Raw genomic sequence first — 26992 nt, forward strand, 5'->3', positions numbered from 1 at the left:
AAATTCATTATTTAAATATTAAAAATAATCGTCACTACATTTAATTGATAATTTTATAATAGTAATTAATTAATTATATAGATAAATAATAGATGCATAAGATAATAATTAATAATAGATAAATAGATAACATAAATAATTATCAGTAATTAAAATATATAATTGCAGTTTTATCTCGAGAGGAAATAGGAAAAATTCATTTTTCACCAAAATGTCACTTACGTATGTTTTTTCGTTGTAGGTCAGTATTATTTTTGTGCCATTAAGTTTTCTTCTAGTATAATTACTCGCGAGAACTTTTAGTTCAAGGAGTAATAAAGTTAATGGCAAAGTATGATAGTAATCCCCTCCCTCTCTCTCTCTGTAAATTCTTGCAGTGACGTTTCAAATTAATTGCAGTAACCAAAATTTTACATGTAGGTAACATCTTCAATCAATCTTTCGCTTTTCTTTTTCTCGATAATTTTTCCAATTTACGATAAATTTTTTATTTTTGAGTTGAAAGCAAAGTAAAATTTCTCTTGGGAAATTATTTTTTACAAATTTTTTCCTATATTTTAAAAACATTGTTCGATTCATTTCAAAAATTTTTATTTTTGTAATGAAAAATTTTGTTTTCTGTGTAAAAAGAACATTTTAATTCTTAATTATAAAAGTTTAAAAATTTATAATTTAGGTTACTGTTGAAAAATTTATAATTTAGAAGCAGTTCAGAAATTTTTTTGTTAGAATACAATCAAGAGTTCGCTTTAAGATTTAGAATTAAATAATAGGTAATAAATAGGAAGTACATAAAGTTAATTAGTTTGAAATAAATAAATTACTTGATGTGCTTTGTATGTTTAGAGAATAAAAAGAAAATTGAATTCTAGAGGAATAATGGAATTATCTCTTGTACAAATACACAATTCGTTTTGTTGTAATTCTTTTCTCGAATCAAGTTTGGAGTGTTTGTTTGTGAAAACTTTTCTGTACAGTTAATGTCCATTAGAAACATGCAAAGAAACAAATAGTTTTTTTTTTATTTTAGTTGCATATTGGTCCATATGTAGTTCTTCTTATTCGGTTCCTCTCATATTTAGAGGATTCAAATTTCTGATTTAATTTTTTTTTAATGATTTGAAGACATTTTGAAACACTTTGTTTAAATTTTGGATTTTTTTTCAAACTTTTTCTAGCGATATCAAATTAAGACAAAAATCGAATCAACATGTTGCTTTGCAACACTTTTGATTCGTTTTTTGTCTCAATTTGATATCGTTAGTAAAAATGTTTTTGACTTTGTTGTTGTAGTTACTCTTCATATGGTTCTTTTGAATAAAATTGATTAATTGTTTCTGTTTAAATTTGTAGTAATTATAATTTTTTTGTACTTGTACAAAAAATGTTTTGTATTCAAATAATTATTTTTTGTACCAAGATGATTATTTTTATACATGAAATAATTATTCTTTATTGTATTGTAAAATAAGTATTCTTTTTCTATACAAAAGAATAATTATCTTTATACAAAAACAGGGTTGCCTCGAAACCTGGAAATGTCAGGGAATTTTGATCGAAATCCTGGAAAATTGTTGTTTTCTAAAGTTATTGTGTTTATTCTAGAAATCTAATTTCACTTAAATATTTCAAAATTAATTCAATTTTAATAGAATTGGGTTTACAATTTCCATAAGTAGATGAAAAAAAAGATTTTGATTTGAAATTTTGTAATATTTCTGTACTTATACAAAAGTATAATTACTTTTTGTACTGGGTAAGAATTCCTGAAGTGGGCCCCTATTTTTCATTGGGTTATTAACTTTTTATTTTTTGGGGTTAAAAAAAAATTTGTTCTCCATCTTTTTTTGGGATTTTTTTTAAATAATCAAATAGAGAATACTTTTAAGATTTTGTTTCAACAATAAAAAAGTGGGATTCTCTATCACTTTAGAAAATATAATATTTTTAGTTACAAAATTTTTTGAAAAATTAAAGAAATTTGAAGCAAAACAAATGAATGAACTAAACTTGGTTGGTTAAAATTGTCGAGTTTAGTTCATTCATTTGTTTTGCTTCAAATTTCTTTAACTTTTCAAAAAAATTTGTAACTAAAAATATTATATTTTCTAAAGTGATAGAGAATCCCACTTTTTTATTGTTAAAATAAAATCTTAAAAGTATTCTCTATTTCGACGCCCCCCGACTGTAAAATGTTTATTCGAATCTCCGTGCAATAAAATGTTAACTCAGAAATTCGTGCTGTATAATTGTTTTTAAAAATTTCATGCAATATAATGTTAACTCAAGTTGCATTCAATAAAATGTCAATTCAACCACCAGTGCAATACAATGTTATTTAAAATACTAAAATTTTTATTTCCAGCCTTTAAATTGTATGAGGTTAAATTAGATTATTAATTTATTTATTAAATTACTTAAATAGATTGAAGCTGCAACTGTTGACAGCACAATAATATTCGTATAGTTCCTTATTTATGGGTTAAGTTTTTATAAAAAAAGTCAGTAATGCAGAATGGTGAATAAAAGATTATTTTTTTATGGTGAAATATCTGCATAGTTTTCCACTCTTTAGACAAACAGTTTGGTTTTTCTTCAGCAGACCAATTGGTTGAAAAAAAGAGTTATTATATATGTACAGCGTTAAAAACTGCTACAAAATGGAAAACTAAATTCAAAAAGGGACTGTTAAAGTAATTTTAATATTTTTAAATATTTATAATTTTAATAAAAATAGTTTTCAAAGTTAGAATTAAATAAATTTTATTCTTTCATTTTCCTAATTAATTTAGTATAAGTAAAAAATATTTATAACATAACTTTTTCACTTTCGCAAGAAAAATTCACTAATTATGTTAATCTTTAACCTCATATAATTTAAAGGCTAGAAATAAAACTTTTAGTTTTTTCAATAACATTATATTGCACTGGTGGTTGAATTGACATTTTATTGAATGCAACTTGAGTTAACATTATATTGCATGAAATTTTTAAAAACAATTATACAGCACGAATTTCGGAGTTAACATTTTATTGCACGGAGATTTGAATAAACATTTTATAGTCGGGGGGCGTCGATTTGATTATTAAAAAAAAATCCAAAAAAAAGATGGAGAACAAATTTTTTTTTAACCCCAAAAATTGAAAAGTTAATTTATTTAAACAAATTTTATTTTTTAATTAAAATTTTGATCATTTATCTAAAGTACAATTCTTCAGGTAAACTCTTCTCCAATTTTTATTAAAATCGGTTCATCCGATCGCGAGTAATTAGGTATTTACTAAAACGCTACAAATAACTTTGACCTTGAATAACTTTGGTAAATATTCGAATTTCGGAAAACTATTTACAGGTTTTTATTATACCATCATAGGCTATCGAAACATATAAGAATGAGAAAAATCCACCGACCCAATGAAAAATAGGGGCCCACTTCAGGAATTCTTACCCTACTTGTAGAAAAATGATTATAATTTTTATGCAAGTTTTACATTAGACGCTGTTAGACAATGTTCTCACAAATACTGTTTTCGGTTTGTTTTGAGGAATCAGTGGTTGTTCTTTTGATTTTAACAGAAATTGTAATGCAGCATATAGTTTCCTTGAAAGCTGCTCTATAGCGTGTGCTCATGACATTGTATAAAATTGGATTGGCAGCAGTGCTCATATAATATGATAAGCCACTGAGAATAAACAGCTCATCCGATTTATAGTTTGAATAGATGCTATAAATTCTTTGTGTATGAAATGGTGCCCAGCAGACAAAAAACGTTACCACCACTGCACCTGTAAAACAATATTTAAATTAATACTTAATTCAAATTTACTTGAATTAAATTTCACTTAAAATTCATTTGATCTTTTTCTTTAAAAAAGATATTTTTTGTTAAAAAAATTCAAGCATTTTTGATTGTATAAAATAAATTAAGAAAACAAGAAATGGAAGATGGTTAAAAATCGAAAAAATTTAATATTTTATCACTAGAAAAATTTGATTCAAATAATTGATTACATGTTCATTAGCAAATAAATATTTACTTGAATGAAATAATTTTTTATTCAGTCGGTTTTAGCATGATGTTAAATTTTCACGTACAAAGCATTTTAATTATCGATTTTCTGGCCTGTAATTGTTTGGGCTCGAAACTATTCGAATGTTGATCCTCTGAAATTTTGTGATTTGTGCTTCTATGAATTTTCAAACCCATTTTTATGTACAGAATGGTGATTAAAATCATTGGCACTAGGAAGAAGAGAACGAAACTTATTTCCAAATAGGGATATTGAAATCTTCGTGTTGCACATACAGCGGATTTTTCCGATAGTATTATTCTTCCTGAAATTATTAATTATGTGGTTAATAATTAATTTGTTAATTGATTCAATCAAGTTCTTATTTACATCAGTAGTGAATAATAACTTCTGTTATTTAATAAGAAATCCAATTTGATATTTCAACCAATTTAATTGAATTTGAAAACTGTCGCTAAACAATACACTCTAAATTTGAATCAGTGAAATTTCACTGATTATTTACAATATGAATATTCAATTGAAATATGAATTGCGACGAGTTTTTGTTTTTCATGAATAAAAAATGAGAATAAGAAATTTTTTTCTATTTTATCGGTATAAATAATTTATACCGATAAAATAGAAAATGTAATTAACGTTTATTGATTACCATCAGTAATTCACTGATTGAAATTTATCTAGAGTGTACCTTGCCAGTAAAACATGTGTGACACTATAGAATTTAAAGCAGTTGGAATGGCTGTAATGATTCCGCCAAGCCAGCAACAAAAAATCACAATTGTTGGTCTTTTTAAGCCACTTATTCCTTGAAGTCGAAAGGGGTGACAAATAGCGACATACCTTTCTAATGAAAATGCCATTATCGTCAACACAGATACATTACAGGACCTGGAGAAAAAAAGACAATTAAAATTAAACCGCAAGAGCAACTAAAAAGTTATTACATTTTTTTCTTTTTATATACAGACAGTAAAAACTGTCGGAATGCAACTCAGTTTATAAAATTTTATTTATTTTTATTATTATTACTACTATTTAAAATTATTTTTTGTAAAATTTTAACTAATTCTTTAACTAGTTCTTGTTAGACAATATTGAAAGCAAAAAAGATTTCTTACATTTCCAAAATGTAGTGAGAAAGTTTGCAAAAGAATGAACCCAATGGCCATGGGTATCTGTGCCAAGAATCCATGATATCAATTGGCATACCTAAAGTATTTTTCAATAAATATTTTCCATAAGTTTGAAATATTTTATTTTTATATTGTAAATATTTTTTAAATAAATTGCAAAATTTGTTAAAATCGTAATAGGTAAATTAAATTACTCGCAGTAATTACTAATTACACTAAAAAAATATTTGTTTCAAATAACGGATTACTTGTCTAAAAAATAAATATTTACTTGAAGCAAATAATTTTTTTAATTAGTTAAATGGTATTTGCTTCAAATACTGAAATTTGGTTCAAATACAATTTAATTTAATTAAATAAAAATTATTTGATACAATTAAATATTTACTAATGATAGTAGGCAATTAATGACTATAACTGTTAATTATTTTCAAAATTTGAATAAGTAAAAATACTCATTGGAGTTAGTGACTGACTTTTTGCTATTAAAATACTAAATCTTACTGATAAATAGTAATTTCTACTAATTTAAAAAAATAAATTTTTAAATACAGGAACTTCTACTAAATTAGTAAAATTTACTAATTTAAAGGCAAAAACAAAAAGTCAGTCACTAATTCAAATTATAATAAACACTAGCAACACTAACTTCTTACTGCCTTTTTTAAATAAAATTAGCAATTTTAAAAATAATAGAATTTAAAAATTTTCTAATTTAAATTTTTGTTGAAAACACTAAAAAAATTAAATTTTTGAGAAATTACAAATAATTGCAGAAATTCAATTATTAAAAAAAAAAAATTCTTATAAAATTCAACTATGTTTAAAATTTGAAAAAAAATTCTTGTAAAAATCCCAATTATCTTTATAAATAACAAAATTCTTCTCCAAAGATCAATTATTTTCATAAATGTCAAAAAAATTCTTGTCCTAATTTCAATTATTTTCAAAAATATATTTTTTTTTTTTTCTAATTACAATTATTTTCAATATATACTATTTTAATAAAATTTCCCAAAAAGAATTCAATTATTTGAAAAACATTTTGATAAAATTGTATGCAAACATTTAATTGTTTTCACAAATAATAAAAATTCCACAGGAATTCAATTATTTTTATATAAATAATAAAAATTTTTTAAGGAATTCAATTGTTTTCATAAAAAATAATTTAAATTCTAGAAAATAATAATTGAATTAAAATGAGGAAAATAATTTTCTTCATGTTTTATAACAAATTTATTTTATAAGTTGTTTAATTTAAAAAAGGTTTGAATTTAAAATTTTTGAATGTCTTAATTCCTGTGGAATCCTGTTCCAAAAATAAGATTAAAATAAAAATTGTGCAAATATTTTTCTTCTTTTTCTAAAACAAAATAATAATTTTGTTAAAAAAATTGTGATTCATAAACAAAAATAATGCAAAAAAAATAAATTTTCTATTTCTTAATCACAGTTGTTTAACAATTTTCTAATTTTGTTTAGAAGTAAAAAACAAACATCTGCTTAATTTCAATTTGACAAAACATAATATTTAATTTAACAAAATTTTAGTCTTTTAATGAAAAGGAGTGAAAAAAATTTTGATGATTTTTATTTGTTATTACAACTTTGAATTAATTATAAAATAAAAATAATTATAAAATCAATAATAATGAAGTACATGTTGCGGTAATCTGTTCGCAATTTGAAGTTAGTTGTTTGCTTTTTTGTTTCTTAACTTTTTTATAATTTTTCTTTTCAAATATTTTCAATTTTAAAATTAATGTATTAAAAATCATCGAATTGTTGCAAAGAATTTTATCAAAAAATTTGATATTAATAGAATTTCTTCAAAAAATTTTATTAATTAGGAAAATAACTGAATTCTTGCAAGGAATTTTATTAAAATTTTTAAAAATCCTAATTAAATTCTTTTGAAGAATTTCTTTGAATTTTTTTTTAAACTAATGGAGTTTCTTTAATAATTTTAATTGAAAATTTTGAAAACAATTGAATTTTATGAAGAAGAATTTTATTAAAATTGTATTGAAAATAATTGAATTCTTGCGAAGAATTTTACTATTTATAAAAATAATTGAATTGTTCCGAAGAATTTATTAAAATTTTAGAAAATAAATAAATTTTATGTTAATATTTGAAAATTTAAAATCTTTCGAGGAATTTTATTAAAATTCCTTTGAAAAGTATTGAATTTCTGGAAAGGTTTACTATATTTATAAAAATAATTGAAATGTTTCGAAGAATTTATTAAAATTTTAAGAAATAATTAAATTATTATGAAGAATTTTATATAGAAATATTTAAAAATAATGAAATATTTTCCAGAAATTAATTTAAAGTTGTTTCAAAAATAATTGAATTTCTTAAAAGAATTTTATTAAAATTAAGTATATTCAAAATAATTGAATTCGTCAGAAAAATTTTATTATTTTTTGAAAATAATTGAATTCGTCAGAAGAATTTTATTATTTTTTTGAAAATAATTGAATTCTTTTAATGTTTTTGACGAATATATTTAAAAATTCCGTTGAAAGTAATTTACTTCTTATATAGAATTTTTTTAAAATATTTTGAGAATATTTGAATTATTTTTAGAAAATTTTTAATTCTTGTTGAAATTCAATTTTATGGAAATTTTTGAAAATAATTAAATTCTTTCATGTAATTTTATTTAAATTGAATTAAAAATTATTTAATTCCTGTAAAGAATTTTAGTATTTCTAAAAATAATTGAATTGTTCCGAAGAATTTATTAAAATTTTAGGAAATAATTGAAATTTATGGAAATATTTAAAAATATTTGAATTCATCCGAGGAATTCAATTAAAATTGTTTTGAAAATAATTGAATTCCTGCAAAGAATTTTACTTTTTATAAAATTAATTGAATTCTTGCGAAGAATTTTACTATTTATAAAAATAATATTTAACAAAATTTTAGTCTTTTAATGAAAAGAAGTGAAAAAAATTCTGATGATTTCTATTTATCATTAGAATTTTGAATTAATTATAAAATAAAAATAAATATATAACATAATAATATAATATACAATCTATCTAAAGTTGACAAAAAACAAAACAACTTCAGAGTGTGAAGGACAGAAAAAGTGAATGAATGAAAGAACATTCAAATTATTATAGTTAATTTTTATTAATGGAAAATTTAAAGAGTAAGGATATTATTTAAATATTTATTTTTTGATTAATTAATTTATAAATTTATTTTTATATTATTTACCTATTATTAATAAGAGTAAATCAGACACGGCTAGACTGAAGAGATAATAGTTGGTGACATTTTGCATTGATGAATTTTTAATTGTCACCATGCATGTCGCCAAGTTTCCAACGACGCCGATAAAAAATATAATTATATAAATTAAATTTAAAGGCACTGCTATAATTAATGGTAATCGTTGTGGACCAAGAGCGCTATTAAGTAACTCGAGTTCTGAAATATCTTCCATTTCTAATTCAAAATTAAAATATGCAAAATTCTAAATGAACTTTTAATTTTATCATTTGAAGAGGAGAATTTTCTTTTAAGAAAAACGTTCTTTATAAAACATTATCATTGTGAAAGTTTTCGTCGCACTTAATTTGAAACAATTATTAACATCGTGCAATCTTGAAAATTTTTATAATTACTCAATTATTATTATTATTATTATTATTATTATTATTATTATTATTATTATTATTATTATTATTAATAATATTTTTGTTAATATTATTATTTCTATTTTTATTATTTAGTTTTTATTAATATTATTTTTTATTATTATATTTCTCTCATTTATTTCTTTATTTTAAATATAAACGGGACTTGTCCTTTTGTTAATTATTGCTTTAATTGTTATAATAAATTATTCTTTTTATTATTATTTCTGTTATTTATTTCTTTATTTCAATACAAACGGGACTTGTCCTTTGTTAATTATTGCTATAATTATTGTAATAAATTATTATTTTTCACTTTTTTAATAATATTATTATTATTATTTTGATTTTATTTATACTGTATTGCTATTATATTAGCATTTACATTTTTTATTTAATATTATTTAAATATTCAATTAACGTTTTTAAAAATTATTATTCGTCACAATGAAAGACACTTGAATCAGAGAGAGAGAGAGTTTGAAATTATTATAAATATTAATAATGAGCATTATCACTGACACTGTGAAATCACTTACTGACTGGGAAAATACAACGATTGGTCAATATAGCGAGTTCTGTTTAAATCATTTGAGTGTTGAATACAAAATCAGTTCTAACATCCGTTTAGATTAGAAAAAGGGAAGTCTAATCATTTTTTTTCGATTATTTTAAATCAAAATTGCATTAATTTCTTTATTATGTGTTTGAATAATAATTATAATGAAAGAAGAATTAACTCTTAATTTGCTGTAAGCAATAATTGAAATTTATGTTTTAACATTATTTACACTATTTTTACTATTTAGTCTGCACTTCAAAGTTGCACATTCAACTAAATGCTATGAGAATTCTATTAATATAACTAAAGCATTTACGTGAAGATATGTATTTTATTTTCGGATGTGTGTCCAATAATGTGAGGGAAATTAATTTAAATATAAATTTATTTTCTTTTATTATTTTGTTTTCTGTGTCGTTTCCTATTTTTTATAGTTTCGTTTTTTGTCTAATTTTGTTTTTTGTTTATTGTTTCTTCCGAAATTTTTAAGGTCATGTCTGAGACAAGCATCGTTGTCACATTGTGATTGATGGAAAATTTATTTTGGCACAACTTGTAATCGAATGAAATAAGATTTTGTTTTGAAATTATAAAGAACAAGAACTTTGTTAGACAAGATTTTTGATTTTTTCGTTTTATTCGGTTTTTTTTTTGAGAAAAAATTTCTTCTTAACGAGAAAATAAATAAACGTCAATTTTTATTTTTCAATAAACTTTTTCCAAATTATAGAAATCTAATTTATCATTTAATTTATCAACGATAAATAATAATAGATATCTAATTTATCATCTCGATAATGTAACTCTTTAAATTGGAAAGTAATTATCTTTTTGAACGTGGATTTGAGAATTATTAATTTTTAGCATCCGTGTGATGACTTTGCAGTAATGTCGAACATTAAATTAATTTACTTTTAGCCTAAACTTCATAAATTTAATATTTAAATAAAATAAAATTAAATAAAATTAAATAATTAAAATAAATTAAATGAAATATAATTAAAATATTAAGTAAATAAATATAACAGAAAAGGTTTTACACTGGTAGAAATGAACAATAAATAAAAATATTCTTTTTATAAATAGAAATTTTTATATTTAAATAATATTTATATTTACATAATACAATAAAATTAAACAATAACATTATGTACAGTAGAACTAAAGAAAATTTTTTCCTATAAACGAACAATATACAAAAACAAAAGAAAAACTATTAACAATCGTAAAAACTTTGATCATAGAAAACTGTTGGTAACATTTTCCGTAACTTGATCTTTCGATTCGGAACACTCATTACTTGTTTGCATTTTTACTGAAGAATGACGAGTTTTATCGAGAAGGGCTCGAGTTGAATGATTATCGGAATATAATAAATTACTCTTCCTTGAATTTCCTTTGGTATCGAAAGCATTATTCTTATTATCAGATTCTTGATCCAGATTCGAGAGGAACATTTCTTTCGCCTGATTGATTGAATGTCTGCAAAAAAAAGTTAATGAATTTTTGCTTTAAAAAGTTTTCCCTTTAGATATAGTAGAAAAGACTTATTATTTTCCGATTCATTTATGTTTCTCTTTATATTACACACTTTCTATGTGTGGCTCGTAATTAATTAATTAGCATGACCTAATTAATCTTTACTTTTACATTTTTAATGAAAAAAAAGAAATGTTTTTTTAAAGTCATTTTTTTATATGAGATACTGCTTTTTCTTTTTTTTTTAGAAAGGATATGTAAGAGAGAGACTAGAGAAAATGTTTTTTTTTTGAAAATAGAAGTGATAATAATTTTTTGTTTTTGGGAAAAATTAGAAGTGACACTACACGTTTTTTTGACTCTCTGGCGACAAATTATTATAAAGGGGGAGGATAATATATTTTATAGACTTTCATGTGCACGCTCGTTAAATTTATGCAACTACAAGTGCTTTTCCTATCCAATAAGTCTGAATTGCATGCGACAAAATAAGGTCCTTTTATTATAAATTGAAACGTAAAATAATTTGAATTTATATTCAAAAGGTTTAATTGTTTATATAAAAACAAATTTTGGCGTTTTTGGTTTTCTAATTCAGTGCCAACGATTTTTCAACGAATTCTAAAAAATATCATTATGTACTTTATTTCGTTTGTGAGAGAATTTTCATGCCATCTAGACGGCAATTTAGAGAACTTTTAGGCGCGAAATTCAAAAAAAGAAAAAATTAATATTAATTTGCTAAATAATAAATTATTTTAAAAAATTAAATAAATAGTAATAATATAAATACCGGAGGAAAAATGAATTGCGGATGATTGATGTTTAATTTCTCACCTGAAAGATGATTGAATGTTTGATGTACGTTTCGTTTGATCAGAATTCAATCGCGAAGTATTAATCTTTGAGAAATTGGAAAGTCCTTGTTTTTTATCGCCTTTACAACAAAGTGTTTCCTTGAACGCTTTTCTATAACGTGAACTCATAAGATTGTACAAAATTGGATTTATTGTTGTACTGAAATAATACAAAAATCCACTAAATATATATAAAAATTCATTTAAATCCGGATAGTAATCTGCATTCGCCCCGTAAATATAAAATAGTCTCTGCGTGTGAAATGGCGCCCAACAAATAAAAAATAATACCACAACAGCACCTGAAAACAAAAAAACAAAAAATATATTCAAAAAAATGTATTTTCGCAATAATATGTTTAACAAAATTTTTTGCAAATAATTTTATCTCTTTTCTCAATGCAAAATGCGCAAAACTTTTGCAATAAAAGATAGCGTAATGCTATCTCTATCACAGTATCAGTTTTCAATAATAAAAAAAAATACAGACACACTTACTTAGCATTCTGATGATACTCTTTCTGGATTGAAATTGTTTTGATTCGGTGTGAACGGAATTCTGATTGAAAATAGGCCCGAGGGAATTTCTGGCGCTCTTGTGGATTTTTAAGCCCATTCTCACGTATAGAATGAAAATTATTATCATTGGTATGAGAAAGAATATTAGGCAGCTCATTTCGTAGAGTGGATAATGAGGCATGTCCGGTAGGAGCATTGCGCAAATTGCCGAATCTTTTGATTCGTTTCCTGATTCTGAAATGTGGAATTTATAAAATTTTATTGGTAAAAAATAAAAGTGAACTTTTTAGTAATTAAAAGAAATTTGTATTAATTTTTGAACTTTCTAGATTCGATTATAGTTATAGAATTACGAATATTGACGAATATCTTGAGATTCAATATGGAGACGCTATTCTCCACTTGCGAACGTCAAGGTCACCGCTAGATGGCAGTTCAGTTTCCAGGAAAACGCCACCATGCCACCTGGTGATGACCTAGGCGTTCTCAAGTGGAGAAATTCATTTTATCTCTTACACAATTTTTTAAGATATTAATAATTGTTGTATTCCGATAATCTGTTCGCAGTTTGAAGATAGTTGTTGTTTGCTTTTTTGTTTCTTAACTTTTTTAATAATTTTTCTTCTTAAATATTTTCACTTTTTAAATTAATATTATGAAAATCATTGAATTGTTGCAAAGAAGTTGCAAAGAATTTTATCAAAAAATTTGATAGTAATAGAATTTCTTCGAGGAATTTTATTATTTAGGAAAATAATTCAATTCTTGCAAAGAATTTTGTTAAAATTTTTGAAAATTCTTATTAAATTCTTTTTCAAGAATTTCTTTGAATTTTTCTTTAAATAATGAAGTTTCTTTAATTTTGAAAATAATTGAATTTTATGAACGATTTCTTTCAAGTTTTTAAAATAATCGTGTTTGTTAATAATATTGAAATTAAACATTTAATTATTGAATTTTATTAAAATTTTAGAAAATAATTGAATTCATTTGAAAAATTTTATAGGAAATTAAGAAAAAAAAATTGAATTCTTTCGTGGAATTTTTTTGAAAATAATTGTATTTTTGCAAGGAATTTTACTATTTATAAATATATTGAATTTTTTCTAAGAATTTATTAAAATTTTGGAAAATAATTGAATTATATTGAAATTTTTTATACTGAATTAAGAAAAAAATTGAATTATTTCGTGAAATTTGTTTGAAAATAATTGAATTCTTGATAAGAATAATTTACAATTTTTAAAAATAATTGAATTGTTTCGAAGACTTTATTAAAATTTTGAAAAATAATTGAATTCTATTGAAATTTTTTATACTGAATTAAGAAAAAAATTGAATTATTTCGTGAAATTTGTTTGAAAATAATTGAATTCTTGATAAGAACAATTTATAATTTTTAAAAATAATTGAATTGTTTCGAAAGATTTATTAAATTATTCTTTCATGAATTTTTATTAAAATTGTATAAAAAATAATTCAATTTTTGCAAAGAATGTTACTTTTTAAAAATAATTGAATTGTTTCGAAAGATTTATTAAAATTTTTAAAAATATAATTGAATTTTTTCGAAAAAAAAAAATTGAATTCTTTTATGAAATTCTATTAAAATTGTAGGGGAGTATAGTCGAGGTTGGACCACTGTCTAGGTAGGCCATTCACGTTTTTTTGTCAAGTTTACTAGCGCCACCTACGTGCATGCTTGTCGAAGCTTGTCTTAGTAAAACCTAACTTTTTGTTCAATTACATTTTCGGAGAATCGAAAATTGTGTTTTCTGTGACGTCGGTACAAAAAAAAGCTCAAAAAAAGTTTTGTGCATCATGTGAAAAATCATTAATAAAAGTTAAAAAAAAATTGAATCGTGAAGGCAAGCATGCAGAAATTTTGTGGAACTCATTGTTGAAAGAAAATCAAAGTGAAAAATCGAATCCCGAAACGTATTTCTTTTTGGTTACAACAATTCGGTAATGTTACTTTCTGTCAAGGTCGGCCACTTTGTGTTTAAAATGCGCAAATATGAGGACGAGCTGCTTCATTTGCAAAAACTGCAATTCTGTATAACTCATAATATAATTGATCATCTTATTAATATTTTTATTTAATTTTATTAATATTTCAGTGCAAACCCAAGTAGCAAGTAATATTGGGAACATTCCAGCAATATGCCACAACATTGAGGCAATATTGGTAATGTTAAGGCAATGTTCCCAATATCGCTGTAATATTACGTGCTACTGGGGAAATTTTTTTTTATTTATATTTATTTTTTTATATTGTTTATTTTTATTATTTTATTATTTCATTAAGTTACAAACTGTAAACAATAAAGAATCAATTTTCCGTAACTGCAAACATGTTATTTTATTTTTTAACGATTAATGCCCTTTGAATTTTAAACATGGCCGACCTTGACTGTAAGGACCAACCTGGACTACAAATTTTTTTTTTTTTAATCTTTATAACTTTTTCATTTTAAAACCAATCAATTTACTTTGTACAGAAAAGATGTTCCTATTAAACAGGACTTTCCAACCATATACTTCAATTGTCCAAATTCATTTTTAAAAAAAAGTTATAAACAAAAGTCAAAAAGTGGGCCGACCTCGACTATGTTCCCCTACAAAAAATAATTGAATTTTTGCAAAGAATTTTACTTTTTATAAAAAAATAATTGAATTATTTCGAAGGATTTTTAAAAATTTAAAAAAAAACTGATTTTTTTAGATATTTTATAACGGATTAAAAAAATGAATTCTTTCGTGAAATTTTTTGAAAATAATTGAATTTTGGCAAAGATTTTATAAAGAACTAAAGAAAATTCAAATCTTTCGTGGAATTTTTTTGAAAATAATTTTATTTTTGCCAAGATTTTACTATTTAAAAAAATAATTGAATTGTTTTGAAGGATTTATTAAAATTTTAAAAAATAATTGCATTTGTTCATGAAATTTTATTAAAATTATATTAAAATTAATTGAATTTTTGCAAAGAATTTTACTTTTTATAAATACAATTGAATTGTTTCGTAGGATTTATTAAAATTTTTTTAAATATATCTGAATTCTTTTGCACTGAAAAAAAATTTTAATTGATTCAAATAACCGATTAATTGAGTATTATCAATTAAATATTTAATTGACTCATATAATATTTATTGGAGTCAATTAACTGATATTTGCTTTAAATACTGAAATTGTTGGTTCAAATACCATATAATTGACTCCAATAGATATTATTTGATTCAAGTAAATATTTAATTGATAATTGTCAATTAATCGGTTATTTGAAAATGACCGGGAACGATTTAAATCAATTAAATTTTTTTTCAGTGTGATATATTTTATAACGAATTAAAAAAAATTAATTCTTTGTGAAATTTTTTGAAAATTGAATTTTGGCAAAGATTTTATAACGAACTAAAAAAATTGAAATCTTTCGTGAATTTTTTTTTGAAAATAATTCAATTTTTGCAAAGATTTTACTATTTAAAAAATAATTCAATTGTTTCGAAGAATTTATTAAATTTTTAAAAAATAATTGTATTTGTTCGTGAAATTTTATTAAAATTTTTTTTTTAAATAATTGAATTCTAACGAAGAATTTCATTATTTAGGAAAATAATTGAATTCCCGACAAGAATTTTTTTTAAATTTTTGAAATTTATAAACAAGAGTAATTAATTAGTAAATTAGTTAATAATTGAAGTTTTTTAAATTTTGAATCTAAAATTATTCAAAAATTCATATTTGAAAATAAAAAATTTTGTAATTTGCATAATAATAACAAATTGAATATCAAGTTCCGCGCTCTATCGCGCAACATTTGCTAGTTATTAATAATTAATAAAATGAAAAAAATGTTATTGTGAAAATAATTTAATTTTTAAATAAAAAATTTTAATTTACTTTTAATTAAAAATTTGTTATTAACATTAACCGTCTGTCTACGCGAACTTATCCCCACTCTAGTGCTTTTGAACTTGCGTAGACAGAAGGTTAATTTTAATTTGGAGGTAAATTAAAATATTTTATTAACATTAATTTTAAATTATATATAAGTATAAATTAATAATTTCTAATTAACTTGTAATTTGAAAAAATTTGAATACTGTGGGAGAAAAAGATTATTTTCATGTGTCAACGCGAATATAGTGAGGGAAAACAATAAAATTCTTACTCGGGGGATATTCCACGTAATTAAGTTTCGAATAAATGATAAATGGAATAGCTGATATCATGGCAATTGACCAAGAGCCCAAAATAAAACTAATTGGACGTTTTAATCCACTCATCGCGTTTACACGAAAGGGATGACAAATCGCTAAATATCGTTCCATTGAGAATGCGACTATTGTCAATACGGATACATAAGAGGACCTGAAACATAAATTTTTTTGATAAAAAATATTTCTATAAATTGAATTTTTTTATTTATTTTTTATTTGTAAAAAAAGCTTACATTTCTGAAACGTAGGCTCTTATTTTGCATACAGTGAGTCCGAAAACCCATGGATATTGCTGCCAAAAGACGCTTATTTCATTCGGAAGACCTATAAGAATAAAATATTTTTATTTAGAATTTTTTTTATTGTTTTTAAAGCCTTGTAAAAATATTTAATTTAATAAATGACGGGAGTAAAACTATTTAATAAAAATATTATTATTTAATATTTTATTAATATTTTCAATTATAATATTATTCTATTAAAATTATTAATTATTATTTATTTATTTATTTCCAAGTTTAACGTTAATTATATTAACATTATTTTTTTTTCTTTGTTTAAATGGCCTCTGATCTCAGATAATTATATTGTAACAATTTTTGAACTAAACATGTCTAAACAATTCCATTGGATAATAAATAACTTAGTGGAATTTGTTTATAACAAGGGAAAGTTAAGACAAGACAGTGGCAATAGGGGGAATTAATTTTCTCTAAGACAATTTACGGGCGTCTTATGGGTAATTAGTGACAAGGATTAGACTACAGTATTAAGAGAATTAGCGACTATTTACATCACATCGTAAATAAAATTTCTTTTTAATCCAGTTCTCAATTGCCAAATATTGTATTTGTATTTATCTATTTATTTTTTTTATTATAATTATACTTATTTATTTATTTTTAATTATTATAACTACTCTTTAAATTCGAATTAGTAAAAATCTTTGCTAATTTGACTTTTTGCTTTTTGAATTAGTAAATTTTACTAATAAATAGTCATTGCAACTAATTTATTAGTAAATTTTACTAATTCTAAAAAGAAATACTTTTTACTAAAAAACTACTAAAAACTAGTAAAATACTAATTCATAAATTTTACTAATTCTAAAAAGAAATACTTTTTAGCAAAAAACTACTAAAAAAATAGTAAAATACTAATTAGTAAATTTTACTAATAAATAGTAATTTCTACTAATATTTATTTAATATTTAGTTTACTAATTCTAAAAAGAAATACTTTTTACTTAAAAAACTACTAAAAAATAATAAAATACGAAGCAGTAAATTTTGATAATAAATAGTAATTTCTACTAATTTATTTAATTAGTAAACTTTACTAATTCAAAAGTAAAAGTTCAATCACCAATTCAAATTAGAAAACATTTTTATTTTTAGGTACTAATTCTAATTTAGAGCGTAGGTAGTTAATTATTTTTATATATTCTAACTAATTATATTTATTTATTTATTCCTAATTATTACTAATTATTGCAATAAATTACAAGGCTATCGTCATTTGTGTGATAAGAAAATTATTGGTAAAAAATAATGAGAATTATATTAATTAATATATATTTGAAGTTATTAATTTTTATTAGTGTTTAGAAATGGAAGAGAAATCAGTTCACGTGCTTGCATTGAAAAAAATAGCGAAATTTCTTATAATACGATTATTTTTTGTCGTTAATAAATCTTTTCGGGTAGATGGTACTTGAACTTAATTGCTTTCAAGTTAATTACATTTTTGTCGTTATCACTCTAGTGTCTTTGGGCCATTAACGACCGAGCCAGAACCAAAATCTGTTGATCAAAGCACGTAAATTTTCTCAATCTCAATTGTTCTAAATATTTTTATACGATCGATTTCTCTTTATCTTTCTCTTTCTTTTTTATTGTTCGTTATTTTTTATCAGTTTTATTGTTCGCTATTTATTTTATTTTATTTTATTTTATTTAAGCAAATAAGAGCTTACGAGAAAAAGTAAAAATTACCTTTTGTATTTTTTAGCTATTTTCTACTAATAATAATTAGTTAGATTTTACTAATTGCTGAAGTAGAAAGAAAGCTAATATTTGATTAATAATTAGTTATTTTAAACTAATTCAGATTTAGAAAGTTTGCTCAAAATCAAATAAAATTATATCTCTCTCAAAATTGGAATTAGAAAAAATGTTTACTAATTTGATTTAGTGCCTGACTTTTTGCTCCTGAATTAGTGAATTTTACTGGTTAATAGTAATTTCTACTAATTTATTAGTAAATTTTAATAATTCAAAATCAAAACGCCGGGCACTAATTCAAATTAGTAAATATTTTAACTAATTCAAATTTTGGGGGAACTATAATTAGTAAATTAGTAGAAATTACTATTTATTAGTAAAATTTACTAATTAAAAATCAAAACGCCAGTCATTAAATCAAATTAGTAAACATTTAAACTGATTACAATTTTGAAAGAAATATAATTAGTAAATGTTACTAATAAATTAGTAGATATTACCAATTATTAGTAAAATTGTAAAATTTACTAATTCAAAATCAAAAAATCAGTCACTAATTCAAATTAGTAGACTTCTACTAATGAATTAGTAGAAGTAACTATTTATTAGTAAAATTTACTAATTAAAAGACAAAATGTCAGCTACTCAAATTAGTAAACATTTTTACTAATTCACATTCAGAGTTGGTTTAAATTAAATGTTTCTCTGGATGCAAATTTTTTTTCGAAGAAAAATCACTTTTTATGAGGAGGGAAAAAAAATTGTTATTTAAAAAAAAGAGGGAGAGATGATAAGAAGCGAAGATTTAACAATTTGATATATACACGTGTGGCTATTATATCATTATCCCTGTATTTTTTAATTAAAAAAAAAGAAAATAATAATAATTCTCATTTTAACATCTCCATCAATGTTGACACGTCTACTGACGCAAATTCCTACGACATTTTAAATCCAATAAACAGATTCAACTGAGAAAACTCTCGACACCTATCGTAAATTTACACGAAGATTAATTTAAAGCTCGTTATCTTCTTCTAATAGTCAGAAGTCATTTTTCAACACAGCACCAGTGCTTTTCCCCTAATTACTGTAATTGATTGCAAATATTGAAAGCAACATTTTTTTTTACCTCTCATTATTTATTACGAAATGTTATAAAAATAATTATCATCATTTATTTCAAATAAATAACAAATAAATAAATTGACTTTTTGGAATAATTTGCATATTATTTAAATACTTTTATTATTTATTTATTTGTTATTAATATTTATTATTATTAAATACTATTAATATTTATTAAAAAAATTAAATATTAGAAACAAATTTAAATATTAAAAAAAAGTGTGTGTACTTTTTTAATTACTTTATCACTTTCTATTGGATGGATGTTATTTTAATTAAAATTCTTATTTAATTAAACACCGACCTTATATATATGTATAAATTCACATTCAGGACAAATTTTAATTACTTGCACTTACATGAGGATTTAAAATCAATTATACTGTGCTATTTCGTTGGAATTTTGATATTATGATAGTTAATAAGTTTTTTTTGATTGACAAGAAAAAAAGAGGGGAGTGGAGGGAATAATTGTTGAAAATTTCATTTTTTAATTAAATAAGGGAAATTAGAATATCTTGTTCATCAATATATGTTATCTGTGGAATTTGTTGAATTTCTTATTCTTCTTCTCTTTTTTTTTCTTCTTGAACTCACCGAGAACAAGTAGAATAAGGTCGGATATGGCGAGACTGAAGAGGTAGTAGTTGGTTGCATTCTGCATTGAGGAATTTTTAATAATTACCATGCAGGTCGTTATATTTCCAAAAATTCCAGTGATAAAAATTATTAAATACGCGACAGTTAATGGCACTGCAATGTTTAATGGTAAATTTTTTGGACCTAGAACTCTATTTAAATAATCGACTTCTGTGAGATTCTCTAATCGTAAATTGTCCCAAAAATCCTCCAAATCTTCTTCTGTTGTTGACTCCATTATTTTTTTTGTTTTTTGAGTTCTCTTTTTCCTTTGTTGTCTTTGGGAATATTTTATGGTTTTTGGCTTGAAAGAAAAAAATTAAGATTTATGAAAAATAAAACTTTGGTTAATTTAATTAATTAATTAATTGATTAAATAATTCAATTTTAAGTGAGAAAAATCTATTTTCAATTTAATATTTATTTATTCATTTATTTATTTCGTCAATTTATTTATTTAATATTAACCCGTTTACAAATAAAGGAAAATATTTTAATTCAAATATATTACAATTTTTTTATTGTTTAAAAAAATATTTTACTTTCAATTTTAAAAAATAAAAATGTACTTTCAGTTTAGAAAAAAAATTTACTTTCAATTTTAAAAAGATAAAAAATGTGTTTTCAATTTGAAGACAATAATAATTATTTGGAATTAAAATAATAATTTAAATTCAATTTAAAAAAAATTTACTTTCAGTTAAAAAATAATAATTCACTTTCAATTTAAAAAAATTATTTGCTTTCAATTTCAAAAAGATAAAAATACATTTTCAATTTAAAAAGAATAAAATTAAACATTCAATTTTAGAAAATAGGAATCTAGTTTCAATTAAAAGAAATAATTTACTCTCAATTTTAAAAACGTAGATATTTATTTCCAATTTAAAAGCAATAAAAATCTACTTTAAATTAAAAAAAAATAATTTATATTCAATTTTAAAAAATAAAAATTTACTTTCTAAAATAAAATTCACTTTCAATTGTAAAAAGATAAAAATCTATAATTTCAATTTGAAAACAATAAAAATCAACTTTCAGTTTTAAAGAAATAATTTACATTCAATTTTAAAAAAATAAAAATCTACTTTTATCATAAAAAAAATAATCTACTTTTAATTAAATATTATTAATTTACTTCCAATTGTAAAAAGATAAAAATCTATTTTCAGTTTGAAAACAATAAAAATCATCTTTCAGTTTTAGAGAAATAATTTACATTCAATTTTAAAAAATAAAAATCTACTTTCAATTTAGAAAAAAAATCTACTTTTATTATAAAAAAAATAATCTACTTTTAATTAAAAAAATAATTCACTCCTAATTTTAAGAAAAGAAATTCTATTTTAAATTTTAAAATAAGGAAAATCTACCTTCAATTGAAAAAATTTTTATGTTTGTCTGTAAAACAATTTTTTAAAAAAATAAATTAAATTTTTTTTTAATAATATCAAATTAATTGAAATTTTCCAATTGACTTTTAAATAATCAGAGCGAATTTTCGAATGAACGAATAGTTAATATTCAAGGAAACTTAAATCATTTTGACCTGAGTAACTGCAGAAACTAGATATTGAAAGTGTTCGACTGTAGTTTAATGCGAAAAGGAATAGAAAAAAAATTAATCAAAATTAATTAGTTCGGACGGAATTAAATTTTTAAATGATGAATTTCAATCGAAATGATTTTTTTTTAAATGTAAATTATTCTCTAAAAAAATTAATTAAAAATAAAATTAATTTAAGAAAAAAAATTAAATTTTCAAAAATTAATAATTAATAAAATTATAAAACATAATTAAAAAATAAAATTATTATTTTAGTCTACTGAGGACTTGAATTTTAATAATTTATATGTACAGTCTGTTAAAGAAAATTATGTATTTACATTTTTGAAAAAAATTAAAATTTTTTGCAATCACTTCTATAAATCTGTTAATTAGATAAGATTTTTTTAAGTCTCCATATATATGTTCGAAATAATAATCTCAGATAAGAAATGATAAGAGACTCACTACCATTTGATATTTATTAACAATTAGCACTTCATTTGTTGATTTATAACAATTAAAAATTCCCTCTCACCTCTTCTTGTCTCTCATCTTAATTAATTTTTTTCACATTATTAACTTTCATATTTTATTTTCTCTTTTGAATTTTTTTTTCTAATTTTTGGATATTTTAATGATAGAATAATTTTTGTATAAATATTCTTTTTTATAAATATAATATGTATTTTTATTTATTTTTAATTTTTTTGATAATTTAACTGCCAATAAAATAATTAATCTCCAATTATTTTTAATTTCATTTAATTTAACTATAAATCTGAATATGTGAAATTTCACTTATCTCTAATTATTATTATTTTATAGAGAAAATATTTAATAAAAAAGTAATTTATATTCAATTTAAAAAAATAAAAATCTACTTTCAATTAAAATAAAATTTACTTTCAATAATTGTAAAAAGATAAAAATCTATTTTCAATTTTAAAAATTGAATAATAAAGTAATAATTAATAAAATATTTTTGATACTATCTTCAATCGGTAATAATTTAAATTTTCCTCGATTATTCAAAATAGAAAAATTCTAAAATTAAATGTTAAATTAAATGTTCTCAAAAATGATTGAAAAAAATAATTGAAAAAGAAAACTTAAATTCTGTTTTCTGAAGGAGAAATTGATGAAAATGATGAAAATTGTTTTTTAAAAAGGAAAAAGTATGTTAAAATGTAAATTCGGCACCATTGAAAAAGAAAAAGAAAAAAAATTTTGTTCTTTGAAATTAAGAACATAAATCAAAGAATAATAAATTCAAACTCACTTGTGTCTGGAGAAAGAATTCTCTTTCACCTTTTGGAGTTTTATAAACTCTCCAAACGTCACCGTTTTCCAATCCAAGAATAAATTACTTTTCCTAGTTCAGCTATCAACCCTCTTTTTCGAGATATAGAATAAAAAACGATCTGCGATACGTCAGAATGTCCATCCTCCATTGAAGAAACTGTTGATTAGAGTTTCATTTGAAAAACACAAATTCTTCTGATTCTATAGATCCTCGGAAAATTAATGCACTTCACTATTCAATTTTCCAAAACTAACACTCAATGATAAGAGCTGAGAACGATTCGTTATTGAATCTCGTTTCTCCGGGAGAAATATTTTTATTATTATTATTATTATTATTATTATTATTATTAAAATTCTTATTATTACTATTCTTATTGTTATTCTTTTTCGTATTAGTGTTGTTATTATTTTTCTTATTATTATTAGTATTAATACTAATAATATTAGTGTTAGTGTAAGTAATAGTGTTTGTATTAGAGTCAGTGATAGTGTTTGTATTAGTATTAGCGTTAGTGACAGTGAAAGTGTTAGTATTAGTGTTAGTGTCAGTGACAGTGTTTGTATTAGTATTAGCGTTAATGACAGTGATAGTGTTAGTGTCAATGATAGTGTTTGTATTATTAGCGTTAGTGACAGTGGTAGTGTTAGTGTCAGTAATAGTGTTTGTATTAGTGTCCGTAATAGTGTTTGTATTAGTATTAGCGTTAGTGACAGTGATAGTGTTCTCATTAGTATTAGTATTAACGTTAGTGATAGTGTTTGTAATACTATTAGCGTTAGTGTTTTTATTGGTATTAGTGTCAGTTATAGTGTTAGTGTCAGTGATAGTTTTTGCATTAGTATTGGTGTTAGTATTAATATTAGTGTTAGTATTAATATTAGTGTTAGTATTAATATTAGTGTTAGTATTAATATTAGTGTTAGTATTAATATTAGTGTCAGCGATAGTGATAGTGTTAGTATCAGCGATAGTGATAGTTTTACTATTTTTATTAATAACAAAGAAAAACATTTTACGTATTTACATATTTCGAGACTGTATTTTGGAAATTTTTCATAAATTCCCCCTTATGAGTGACACAAAACTTATAATAATTAATTGTAGAATTTATTTGACTTTCGAGCAGACTCTCTTCTGTATTCAATACTGACTGAGAGGTGGTACCATCGTGTCTCGTGGAACAACTCTCGCAGAGACTTCTTTGATAAGAACAAAGGTGAATGATGGAATTTCAAAAGCAAGGATATTGTTGATGTCAAATTTTTATTGTGCCCAACATAAACTTTGTTGATCTTTCTTGTTTATTTTCGAAAATTGAAAGAAAATTATTTTCCACTTCTTTAAACTTTTCCGTAATTTCACTGGAAAATTTATTTTTTAATTGATTCAAATAAACAATTACTTTTCGGTTATGAAAATAAATATTTATTTGTGTCTAATAATTTTTATTTGAGTCAAATAATTTTTATTTAAAGTCAAATAATTTTTATTTGAGTCAAATACTTTTTATTTAAGTCAAATAATTTTTATTTGAGTCAAATACTTTTTATTTAAGTCAAATAATTTTCATTTAAGTTAAATAATTTTCAGTTTAGTCGGATAATTTTCATTTTAGTCACATAATCTTTATTTAAGTAAAATAATTTTCATTTGAGTCAATTAAATGGTATTTGCCACAAATACTGAAATTGTAGATTCAAATAAAATTTGTTTGATTTAAATAAAAATTAGTTGATTCAAGTTAATATTTATTTGATAATAGACAAATAATTGTTTATTTGAATCAAGTAAATTTTTTTTTCAGTATATTGAGTCGATTTTTATTAGACTGAATTTTCCTCTAATAGAATTTATAATTATATTATACACCTAGGGAAATGTTTTATTTAAGCCAAATATAATATATTTGCATTAAGTAAATATGTATTTATCTTAGAGCCTATTAACTATTTTATTCGCTTCAAATAAAAATTTTATTTTAAAAATAATTTTTTTTTTAATTAGTAGAAGTTCTGAACTATCAAGTGAACAAAATTTTATTATTTCTTCTTCAAAATTAAATTTTTATTACAATAATTTTGTGTCACTATCAAAAAAATTAGTTTTTGAAATTTGTAAGTGTAATTAAAATTTTTAATTTTTATTTCAATTAGTAATTTATGGAAATACTTTTAATAAAAAATATTTCATTCATTTGAACGTTCAAAATTTGTGGATCATTTTCTTTGGCGAAAATGAAATTGTATTTGAACCGAATAAAATTTTTTTGAACCAATTAAAATTTAGTGATGTGAATTAGTGTCATAATTTTCATTAATTGAGATTTTGAGACAATTTACAATTAAAAAAATCCGATGGAAGGATTTTTAAAAGAAATGTTTACATCATTTTTTTAAATAAAAAAAAATTCTTGGATCTGAATAAAAAAAACTGGTTTATCATTTATATATTCATGGAATTTTGCAGTTTAATTGACAATTAGGCTAGTTATTAAAATTAAACTTGTTGAATGAAATAATTAATTAAACGGTTCTTGAAATTAAATTAATTAAAATTAATTAATAATTAAATTAAATTGCTTCCTTTATGACGATGTAAAAAAATGGATTTTATTAATATTACTGCACACAAAGTGGTTTATAAAGTATTTTAAAATATTTTATTTTCCATCATTTTATTTATGAATATTTAATTTAACGGCATTATTGAAAAAATTTTGTTTGAAAAAATTTCGATACAAAAATTTTGTTCGATTCATAAAAATTATTTGTAAAGATATTAAAAAAAAATTATTAAAGAAGATTGAAAATTATTAACATTTTAATGAATTTTTCATTCAAGGTAAATTCTTATGAGAATTTGAATTTCAAAAAGTTAAAATTGATGTTTAATTTTAATAATAATTCGAATGGAACAAATAAACCTAATCTGGTGAAGGATGCATTTTACACTTTGTTATTTTCTTGATCGATTAATAAACACGATATTATAAAGTTATATCTATACTTCTATGCAAAAATATTCATACAATATTATTGCTCATCAATCTTTTGTTCAATAATTATGTTAAAAAGAAAATATTCAAACGATATACCGGTTTTTTGTATTATTTTATAATAAAACTTATTTTTCTTTAATTAAAAAGAGAAAAATCGAGAAACTATATTAATAATCGTTGTGTTTCGGTAATCTTTTCGCAGCTTGAAGTTAGTTGTTTGTTTTTTTGTTTCTTTTTTTTTAATAATTTTTCTTTTCAAATATTTTCAATTTTAAAATTAAAATATATTGAAAATCATCAAATTGTTGCAAAGAATTTTATGAAAAGATTTGATAATAATAGAATTCCTTCGAAGAATTTTATTATTTAGGAAAATAATTGAATTCTCGTGAAGAATTTTGTTCAAATTTTTGAAAATTCCAATTAAATTCTTTTTAAAGAATTTCATTGAATTTTTTTTTTATTAATTTTAATTAAAAACTTTTAAAATAATTGAATTTTATGTACGATTTCTTTCAAGTTTTTAAAATAATTGTGTTTGTTAATAATTTAAATTAATCATTTAATTATTGAATTTTATTAAAGTTTTAGGAAATAATTGAATTATTTTAAAAAATTTATTAGAAGTTTAGAAAATAATTGAATTTTTTCGAAAAATATTATTAAAATTTTTTTTTAAATTGATTAAATAAATTAATAAAAAATTTTTCTTTCATTAAATGTTATTAAAATTGTTTAAAAAATAATTTTAGATTTTTGCAAAGATATATAATAATAAATATAATTGCATTTTTTTTGAAGAATTTATTAAAATTTTAGAAAATAATTGAATTTTTTCGAAAAATATTTTTAAAAATAAATTAAACATTAAATTTTTCATGAAATGTTATTCAGA

General features: G+C 21.9%; 2 protein-coding genes across 3 annotated transcripts; both read right to left on the bottom strand.

The window, feature by feature from the left end:
• Positions 1 to 724: 724 nt before the first annotated feature.
• Positions 725 to 9518, bottom strand: LOC122501045 (neuropeptides capa receptor-like). The gene is made up of 7 exons (XM_043610276.1): positions 9371 to 9518; positions 8410 to 8765; positions 5155 to 5245; positions 4725 to 4924; positions 4098 to 4337; positions 3459 to 3787; positions 725 to 1759 (listed from the first exon to the last, which is right to left on the bottom strand). Exons 2-6 carry the CDS (start codon positions 8636 to 8638, stop codon positions 3504 to 3506), a joined length of 1044 nt encoding a protein of 347 aa, XP_043466211.1. The 5' UTR covers positions 8639 to 8765; positions 9371 to 9518; the 3' UTR covers positions 725 to 1759; positions 3459 to 3503.
• Positions 9519 to 10489: 971 nt separating this feature from the next.
• LOC122501156 (neuropeptides capa receptor-like) lies at positions 10490 to 24290 on the bottom strand. 2 transcript variants are annotated; one of them, XM_043610437.1, is made up of 8 exons: positions 24124 to 24290; positions 23073 to 23252; positions 20203 to 20548; positions 16708 to 16798; positions 16426 to 16625; positions 12228 to 12482; positions 11710 to 12031; positions 10490 to 10875 (listed from the first exon to the last, which is right to left on the bottom strand). In XM_043610437.1, exons 3-8 carry the CDS (start codon positions 20480 to 20482, stop codon positions 10632 to 10634), a joined length of 1392 nt encoding a protein of 463 aa, XP_043466372.1. In that variant the 5' UTR covers positions 20483 to 20548; positions 23073 to 23252; positions 24124 to 24290; the 3' UTR covers positions 10490 to 10631. The 2 variants fall into 2 exon arrangements, with proteins under 2 accessions (XP_043466372.1, XP_043466381.1); XM_043610446.1 differs by having other exon boundaries at positions 23073 to 23395.
• Between the last annotated feature and the right edge of the window lie 2702 nt (positions 24291 to 26992).

Source organism: Leptopilina heterotoma, unplaced genomic scaffold (assembly GCF_015476425.1).
Source record: "Leptopilina heterotoma isolate Lh14 unplaced genomic scaffold, ASM1547642v1 Lhet_103, whole genome shotgun sequence".
Lineage (NCBI taxonomy): Eukaryota > Metazoa > Arthropoda > Insecta > Hymenoptera > Figitidae > Leptopilina > Leptopilina heterotoma.

Excerpts from the sequence above, each read along its gene's own strand:
- LOC122501045 (XM_043610276.1), bottom strand. The coding sequence starts at position 8,638 with ATGGAAGATATTTCAGAACTCGAGTTACTTAATAGCGCTCTTGGTCCA. Across the intron at positions 5,246-8,409 it reads TTTACTCTTATTAATAATAG|GTATGCCAATTGATATCATG; the intron begins GTAAATAATATA and ends AAAATACTTTAG. Across the intron at positions 4,925-5,154 it reads TCTCACTACATTTTGGAAAT|GTCCTGTAATGTATCTGTGT; the intron begins GTAAGAAATCTT and ends TTTTTTCTCCAG.
- LOC122501156 (XM_043610437.1), bottom strand. The coding sequence starts at position 20,482 with ATGGAGTCAACAACAGAAGAAGATTTGGAGGATTTTTGGGACAATTTA. Across the intron at positions 16,799-20,202 it reads CCTTATTCTACTTGTTCTCG|GTCTTCCGAATGAAATAAGC; the intron begins GTGAGTTCAAGA and ends TTATTCTTATAG. Across the intron at positions 12,483-16,425 it reads TTACGTGGAATATCCCCCGA|AATCAGGAAACGAATCAAAA; the intron begins GTAAGAATTTTA and ends TCCACATTTCAG.